Raw genomic sequence first — 9574 nt, 5'->3', positions numbered from 1 at the left:
AAATTAAATCAAATTGCATCATATTTACATTCTATACTTCTCTGCGTTCACCTGCACACCCATTACTCTCGTTTGAATTACTCGCAAACCCGTGATCGCATAGATATGGCAAGCATATCAGATGAAAGAGGAGACTCGGGGCTATCCATTGGTACCATGTATATTGATCCTTCTGGCTTATGAAAACAGACGAAGTGACTGCAAAATAATAACGTCATGTACACAAACCAACGCTGCACACCTATTACTCTCGTTTGAATTACTCGCGGACCCATGATCGAATAGATATGTCACGCATGTCAGATGAAAGAGGAGACACAGAGCTATCATTTGATACCAAGTACATCCTTCTGGGTTATAAAACAGACGAAGTGACAGCAAAATAATAACTTCATATAGCTGGACTTACCCCACGTTTTTGTCTGTTTTTGTGGCAAAGCATGTTTATAATCCAACGCTATTGTGTGTTTCTCTATGGCAAAGCATGTTCATAATCTGGTTTTGAGATCCTGCATCCTGCAAATTCCTGCATGGCATCCAATTCAAGGCTCACATTGCATCCCAATTCAACAAAGAAACACCTTTTTGCCTTTACTTTGTTCATGGCAATGCAGTAAAAAGTTGAGAATCTTTATGAGTGCATACACCATAGGCGCACACAGGCTAACACGCAAACTCGGGTCAAGTCAGGTCAGATCAGTTTGTGTCACAGATATGGAGCGCAGAAAGGTAATTTTTCATCACTAAATAGAAAATGGCATTTATTTCCGTAAATCACACACCACATATTTCTGTAAATTGCTAGAGTATCCCTCCAACATGGCAATTATATTGCCCAATTCAGGATAGTCTGCTCTACACACACATGAAATGCATGTAGAGCTATGAGCTTGCTGTGGTTTTATAATACGCTTTTTATATTTTAATTCTTTAAAAATCTAAATAAAATCAATGCTAGTAATGCTAGTAATACATGAAATTATGGCAGATCTGGATAGCCTCGACTCTGCTGAAAAAGACAATATATAATATGTGTGTGTGGCACTTACAATGACCAGAATAAATCCTTATGAATAAAGGTAGTGAAAATGCCCTAAAAACGTATGGTTCTAAGGGTTAAACACTCGTCACACGGTGGATCCATCATCACACATCACAGCATTAGCTAGTGAATAATGAATTGTTTATACCCATTCAGTTTCGATACCCTATCAGCTTAAAGATACAGCACATCTACCAGGCTTTTGAAAAAGAAAAGCCTAAAAAATTACTCGGCCGTTCCAACAGTCTGGCCTTTGTAGATTAAAGACTCCATCCTTTTTTAATGGAGGGTTTCCTCTCATGCTCTGTGACACTATTCCAACGCATGGAGCAGTGTGGGGCCAGCGTGATCTGGTGGGCATGTTTAGGGCACGTGTGGCTGATAAGACAGGGCAGGGGAGCACTGATGGAAGTGGACGGTTGAGAGTGAAGGTTGGGGAGTGTGGGGGGTTTGTGTGTGTGTGTGGGTGTGGGGGGGGGGGAGGTGGAGGGTGGTCCGGTGGTGCCGAGTGGCCGACAGGAAGAGGAAGGCAGGGGAGTCCAGCTTCCTGGACTGGCTACAGTGTGTGTGGTGTGGAAGTTGACCTCATCGGCGAGGCAAGGCGAGGCAAGTCCACCGAGCCTCTCTCTTATCTGCCGAGAGCACAGAGTGTGTGAGGAGCCTCTGTTTTGTTTGTTGAGGGACAGACACACACACACACACACACACACACACACACACACACACACACACACACACATGGGCCTGCCTTCTTCCGTCATTTCCCCTCTGACCCCCCCCCCCACACACACACCCCCCCACCCCCCGACACACACACACACACTACATCAGACGGCTCAGATAAGGATGAGTCCAGGGTTGGCTGAGAAAGTGTGGGAAACGCGCGGGCACTGAGCTAATGAAGCTTTGTGTGTGTGTGTGTGTGTGTGTGTGTGTGTCTGGGGGAAGGGGGGTTTGTTTGTGTCCATGTGTGCCAGAAAAAGGACACTTCACAAAGCTTGAGTGTCTTGTTTTCCATTTTATATCTACACTTTTATTTCCCTCTGTAGAGAAGGCATCGCAACTCGCCTTCTCTCTCTCACACACGCACGGACGCATGCACGCACGCAGGCACGCACACCTTCTCATGCACATCACAAATGCCATTAACATGGACAGACTACAGGGCTTTCATTTTGTGTTGAAACTATCTTTGGTAGCAACAAAGACGTTTGTCCAAATAATTAACACAACAACCTCTTTTTTTCTTTTTCTTTGTCCCCGCAGTCAATGAGATCATCCGGAACGACCTCTCCAGCATCTCTGTCCACAGCCATGCGTAGGCACTCCTGCCCGCAGACATGCCAAGACCAAAAGGGACCACAAGAAAGGGAGAGTTTCTTAATCCAGTTCAATAAATCCCCCCTATAAGACCACCAAGACTGAGACTGTGAGACTATTTCCCACTCCCACCACCGTCCACCATCCTGACAAGTCACACCCCCTCATGATGACGAGCCCTGTCCCTGGTGCTCCTGTTTGGGGGCGCTATCCTACTGGACCGGCCACAGATCTCAACCCCAGACCTGCACAACTACTTGTTGATTGATTGAATGTTCTCACATGAATAGCCTTAAAGCCTAACGAGGTGTACATAGCATTTGTTGCGCTCTTGCCTTAAGTGAGAAAGAAAAAAGAAAAAGGATTGCTCTTCCATGGACCAAGAATTTTATGCTCTTTAAACTGATGACCTCTGAATACGAGAGATAGGCTCTGTGGTCTGTGTATGCATATGACCAGTGTGTGTGTGTGTGTGTGTGTGTGTGTGTGTGTGTGTGTGTGTCTGTGTGTGTGTGTCTGTATGTGTGTGTGTCTGTGTGTCTATGCTGTGTGTGTGTGTGTGTGTGTGTGGGAGTGAAATAGAAACAGGGTTAGGGAGGACGGCGACTTGCCATGGTGTTGCCTTAACAGCATGCACAAATAAGGATGCAATTCTGCTCTCTCTCACACAGCATTTCAAACAGGACTGGTTTTTATATGCCTTTTTATTTTCATTGATTGTTTGTTTACAGGAAAGCTGGAATATGTATAGAAAAAATGTGTTCATAGAGTAGTCATCATGAATATATCCCATTCCTCCTTTATAATATGGACAGAAATGTCTCTGTAATGGTCTTTGTATAAATATGTTTATTGTTGGGCTGTAAATAAGCATTTCCTGCCTAATGTAGCACTCCCTCCAACCAACACTGAGAAGAGCTCTAGTGTCAACTGGGTCCCAGTGTAATTTATAATTTCTCTGCATTTCCCCCATCTTTTGAGGGATGTATGACAAATGTAATAGCATATGGTTGGGCTTTTTAAGCTGATATATCTGATTTATATGTGTCAATATTTCACTATGTACTGCAGGGATTCACTAAAGCCATGAAGTGGACCATGAACTTTATCTCCTATGAACTGGCTAAAGTCTCCATGGTCATGTAATAGATCTTGTTAAGATGATGATTGTTGAATTTCAGCAGTTAGACAATCAAGAGTTCCAAGACAATCATGTGTTTGTTTTTTAACTGTAATCTATTGCCACCTTGCAAAACAATCCCTAATATTGTCACTGTGGAAGCCTTTCTTCCTTGTCTAAGTCCATGCATTCCAATTAATATGTAGATTCAATCTGTGCTTTTTTTCATACCACTTGGACAGGGCATGCTGTTTATTGCATGTTGTTTACTTTCAGTGTTGATACATGTCACCTACAGCTAGCATAGACACTTCTCCAATTGGCAATAACATGATACCAAAGAACCATGGCCATTTTTCAGAATTCAAACTGTCATTCTATGCACTCCCACTCTATCAGACACGTCAGGGTTTCATCTCGGGAATTTTCCTCAAGGTTTGGGTTTAGATACTTGACATTTGTATTCACACTTGGCATTACCAAAACCGAATAGAAATTTTGAAGAATGGCCGGTGTTCCTTGTTTAGGCTCTCTTGTCCCCTTGGTGTGTGGTTTGGGGTAAGGGTGGGTGGTGAATTGTTAAAGAATGGATTACAGAGACCAACACTGAGTTTTGATTGGTGTCCTCGCTGAGAATCAATGTTGTCGCACATTTGTTGTTATATGCTATCAATATCTTTAAAAGCATGCACTTAATACCGATGCTACGGTTGTTATCTTTTTACTTTAGTACGCCATAACTAGCTACATATGTATTTTGGAGTATGTTTTCTCTAATGTAGATTATAAACGCATGTGTAATGTTTCTGAAGATTTTCTCTCTTGTGCCTTATTCCGCGTCGTCTCCGATAAATATGATTGTATCTCCTAATCCTGTCCTCTCTTCAGGCACACAGTGAAATATCTCCTCTCCTCTCTAATATGAAATATTTATAGTAATGAACGTGTGTTTTATGTACACAGTATGCATTCTGCAACATGGATGAATAAAACTCAATTATTTAAATATCTGTGTGTGATACCAGTGCCACTTCTTTCCTGTGTCTGTTGTACCAGAATATTAGATGAGAGATGAATGATATAATTTGCTCCAACCAGGCCAGTACGATGCATAAATCTCCTCTTGCTAGCCGTACACATATGACACATAGTAGGCCCATATAAATTAAGCTGTTTTGGAGCCAGTGTCTATGCACTGTATTGTCTGAAAGAAGTGTGAAAGTAGATAGTTTCCCACAGTTTCGAGTGTCACTAATATAAATTTATATTTCCGTTTTATTTATTTCCCCCCCAAAACACTTTAGTGCACTACAGTAAAACACAGTTGACACAAGCATACCCAATTCAGCTGTATTGCTAATGTTCCTTAATATTTATGCTTGTTACAATGTTAGTCAGGACACAGAGGGCTGTTTCTGTCCAAACTCTCCAACAGTACAGTGGAGACATACATATTTACCATTGCACAAGGTCCCTGTTCATATAGTGATGGCTAGCTCCATGCCAGAACTTTTGGCCCATTTTCCCAGGGTGGCGAAACATGGGGATGATGAAACGATGACAGGATGGACTGGGACACACTGAGTTGCGTCACACGGGGCTCTCTGGAGTACCACCTGTCTGTCCTGCAGACTTTTTCCACTCCGCTACATTTTAGGACTCCTATCGCCATGGTGACAGAAGGCAGGCCCAGGCACCGCTCCCATAGCCCAAGCACTGGGCCCGTGGCATTCCAAAAATAACGCACCCATAACACGCTCCAAATTCAGTCACGCCTCTTTTTCCTGGCACCTTTTTTTTTAATTCACCTGTGTTGGCCCATCACGGACTTGTTTTTCCAGGAGATCTTTAATCTTTGACGTAGGGGTGTTTTCTTTGTGTGTTTTTGTGTTTATATTCTATTATTCTTTAAAATTCAGAGCAACTCTTACTATAACACATAGTAGACCAACCAGCACTTCAAGTCAGACCAGCTGATGTTGGTGTAAAGTGTTGATCAATGATCAATGTTCCACTTTAAAAAAAAAAAAATGCTTAGCATTTAATGAATAAAAATAAGTTGTATTGATGCCTCTTCTGACTAATGTCTTGAATCCGTACCTGTGGTGGCACTCTTTCCTTAACGTCACATACTGGTTAATTGTCTGGAAAAGTGAAACTTTTGTGCCATGAGCACCATGACTGTGAGTGAAATGTTTGTGCATTCATTTGAATGTCTGTGGGAGGTTTGTGATGTCTGTCTGTCTGTCTGTCTTTGTGTGTGTGTGTGTGTGTGTGTGTGTGTATGTGTGTGTGTGTGTGTGTGTGTGTGTGTGTGTGTGTGTGTGTGTGTGTGTGTGTGTGTGTGTGTGCTGTCTGCACACTTCCCCTGGCCTATGGCGTGAGCTGTCCAGTCCAGGTAACCACTCAGCCTGGTCATATCTGGGCCGTCCCCTCGACAAATCACCTTTTAAAAGATGTAAAAAGACACTTTAAAAGGCATCCAGATGTCGTGGAAATATCTGCACGGTTTTATTTTCCATCTGCAACTATTCAGCCCCATCTCTCTTGGCAAAGGTTGGGAGGAAAGGGGTCAATAGGCCATGTAAAACCAATGAGGTCTGTATGATACAGACAGCAGAAACCATGAAGGGATACCCTGGTGAAATCTGTACTAGTGTCCAGAGCCATATTCCTCCATGCAGTCTCCCAAGCCTGTACACAGACATCAAGTCGGATTCTTTGGAAAGCCATGTAGGTTCCTGCGTGCATCACCGTATAGCTGGACACTGGAGTGGACACTCAAGGCAACCTGCTCCTTTGTGGAGCTCAATGAAGAGCACAGCTATGTTCTTCTCAGCGTAAAAGTGTGTTTGTGGTTACCTTAATGGTTTAAAAGCAAGGGGGAGACAGAGTGAGTGAAAGTGAGCAAGCACCCATGAGAGAGAGAGAGAGAGAGAGAGAGAGAGAGAGCAGAGATCATCTTGGCATTGCAGGAGATGATGTCTAGACAATTACAGAGGCCTTTAAGCCATCCACTGTCTCCTCGCTCACTCACTCTTCATTCCCCCTGACACTGATTCCGAGAGAAGGATCCGGTGAAAATGGGCACGTCCATCTATTTATTTCAATGATCGCTCATCATTGATTGGCAGGAGGGTGGGGGCGAGCCAGAGTAATGATCCGCTTTATTTATTTTTTTACAGGGCCGACATCCTCATTGCCCAGATAATACACACAGTAGCCTCTCTAATGGACATCAAGGATGACCCTTGGATGACCTGGCAACACCGCCCCATCCTGAGGGCCCAGGTCCAGAGAGACTGGAGAAAGCTTGGAGACAAAGGATGTAAACACAGTAGCTTACAGTAACAATCCATCATGTCGAGAATGACAGTTAGTGCCGGTAAACTCATGTCTTGGGACAATATTCATCAGAATATTACATCTGTAGAAGCAGAAAGCAAGACAGAGTAGCACGATAGGAATTCCAGTGAGGAGAAATAAAGCTTTTTTGAAAGTTACTTGAAATGTTAAAATGATTGGTCAGTATAGGCATGAAATTCGAGGCAAAATTTGTGTCAGGAGAAATAAAGTTATAAAGTTATTTCTCCTGGGACAAATTTAGTTTAAAATTTCATGCCTGTTGACCTATACTTTAAACTTCCCAAAAAAGTATCCCTCGCCGTAAGTGTTCTGTCACTCCCGGACTCTTGCGATCTGAAATATTTTGCCGTCCGTTTCAAATCGATTTTATTTAATAGCAAGCCTCCTGGCCCTCACTGTAGAAATCGCAGAGGGCTTGCAAGGAAGTGCCTTCACGTTTTGCGGCGCAGTAAACATCGAGGTATTTCCTACACTGACCACAGTTCGGACATTCTGTTTCATATAAATCCCCACAGTCTTCATGTAGCACACTGAAGCTTTGACAGTGGACTATTATGTTAACAGAAGCTAGATTTCACAACTCTGTGTAGGAGTGTGTGTGTGTGCGTGCGTGTGTGCGTGCGTGCGTGCGTGCGTGCGTGCGTGCGTGCGTGCGTGCGTGCGTGTGTCTGTGTGTGTGTCGAGTATAGGGCACACCAACTTCACTCTCTGTCAGATCAAAAAGTGCATACTCCAGTAGCTGGGATCTTATTACTCTGCTATCCTGTTTAAAATATACAAGAAAACTGTTCCCTGTGCTAAAACATCAATCCCAGCCTGACTGACACGGCTGCTCATAAATGCATGGAAATGGCCACCTACGTAGAACACTTAAGACGAGTCAGTAATTACTGACTGAGTGAGAGCTGTGAGCCAGGCACCGCTCACCAGTGGAGGAGGCCACTGCTTCTGAGTCCCTGGGTCTCTACAGTAAGCAGCACCTTGGGACAATATCTAACTGCAAAACTGCTGTGAGCTTTTAGCTCAACCTCTGATTTTACATTCTGATAGCTAGAATGAAATTAGATTCTCATTTTGGACTAAAGACATGACTTGGATGCCTTAGAATATGGGCCTGTGCGTTTACCAGATGGGAAGCAGATGTGGAATCAGTCTGTTCTGGGCTTTAAGAACGGAATTGAATTTGAATATGAATTTAAAGCGGAATTGAATTGAATTGAATTGAGAGAAGATACTGGTGTCGCTGGCACCCTTTCCCTCTCACTTTCCCTTTTGCCCACTGTGTTGTTTGTTATGCATGATAGGAGTAGAGGAGTGATTGGAGTCCCAACATAGATCAGAAAGAGGAAGAGAAACAGAGTGAGCCACTCACAAATAAATCCGTTCCTAAACACAACACTAGCACAAACTTTCTACCACATTGAGATCAAATAAAAGCTAACCGATGTCAGACTTGTTTATGAAGCAGAGACAGAGAGACCAATCATCAGTCAATCAGTCAGCCAAACAACAACCCATGCCTTCTAGAAGTGTATATCACACCAAGACTTCTGGAAGTGTACGTATATCATACCAAGACTTCTAGTAGTGTATATCACACCAAGACTTCTAGAAGTGTACGTATATCACACCAAGACTTGTAGAAGTGTACGTACAGTATATCACACCAAGACTTCTTCTGGTTGAGGCTGGTCTACTGAGGAGATATTTTTACACCCCAGAGTAGCAGCATTGTGGGTCAAGAGTCATAGAATGAGCTCATTCTCACTCCCAGTGCTTCAACCCCCCCCCCCCCCTACACACACATACACACACATACACACACACACACACACAAGATTCAGCCAAAGACTGAGACAATAAGAGACATGACCCAATCGTATAAATCCTCCAGTCTCTCTGGGTGTCTATAAGATCCATGTGTCCCCGTCTGCCAGGGGGATACAGTATCCTGAGCATCGCTGTGTTAAAGGGTTCATTTGCACTTCTGAAGTGCCACATTTCTTAAGTCCACATGGGCAATAAAACGCTCGTAGTTCCTGTGATATCCATGCACTTAACTTACAGGTTTTCTTCTCTTCAGAAGGGATATGTCTGTGATTTTGGCATATTTGTGGTCCTCCTCAGATGTTACGTTTTCCAGCCACCTTCAGCTTGCCCCAGACAGCTCTGAGAAAGTGTATGTGTGTGTGTGTGTGTGTGGAGGGAGGGTGGAGGACAGTTACATAACTGCAGACGAGACCTGAGCGTTCCTGGCTCTTCCACAAAACTGAACCATTCCCAGCATTTCTGCAACCAGGCCCTGGCCATTAAAGTGCTAGGATTTCCCTCTCATATGTTTTAAATTGGAATTACGATCACAAAAGTCTGCCATACGCACGGACCCTAAGTGAGTGAGCAGACAAGTAGGGGAGAGAGAGAGAAAGAGAGAAAGAGAGAGAAAGAGAGAGAGGAGGTATAAGAAACACAGTTCACCACACCAGACAGACATTCATTAGTACACACAAACAGAGAGCATAGTATGGTGATGTATAGAAAGCCATAGTGATGGAAGGGTTGCACTTCCTGCAGTAGTAGTATGATGTCATGTGGTAGTCGAATCACAAATTGGATGGAGTAAGTCCGTTGCCTACAACGATTTGCTGTCTGCTCGGTCGCATAACTTTGTTTCCTGCATTCCAGAGGAACCTCCTAGCCCAGAGAATGGTGGTGAGTTCAGTTGCGAA

General features: G+C 43.6%; 1 protein-coding gene across 2 annotated transcripts in view; it reads left to right on the top strand.

Annotated features, from left to right (window-relative positions):
* LOC143119069 (nuclear factor of activated T-cells, cytoplasmic 1-like) overlaps positions 1–4490 on the top strand; it is a 76910-nt gene extending 72420 nt beyond the window's left edge. For both annotated transcript variants that reach the window (XM_076280318.1, XM_076280319.1), the window contains exon 10: positions 2309–4490. In XM_076280318.1, coding sequence (XP_076136433.1) covers positions 2309–2364 — 56 coding nt within the window. In that variant the 3' untranslated portion in view covers positions 2365–4490. The remainder of the gene's footprint in view (positions 1–2308) is intronic.
* Positions 4491–9574: the final 5084 nt, after the last annotated feature.

This window comes from Alosa pseudoharengus, unplaced genomic scaffold (genome assembly GCF_046254945.1).
Source record: "Alosa pseudoharengus isolate Yale_2024_CS ecotype anadromous, Long Island Sound unplaced genomic scaffold, YU_APseudo_1.1 YU_APseudo_1.1_scf_12, whole genome shotgun sequence".
In the NCBI taxonomy this organism is placed as follows: Eukaryota; Metazoa; Chordata; class Actinopteri; order Clupeiformes; family Clupeidae; genus Alosa; species Alosa pseudoharengus.
Note: the sequence above shows the minus strand (reverse complement) of the source record. Positions and strands in the feature narration are given on the sequence as shown.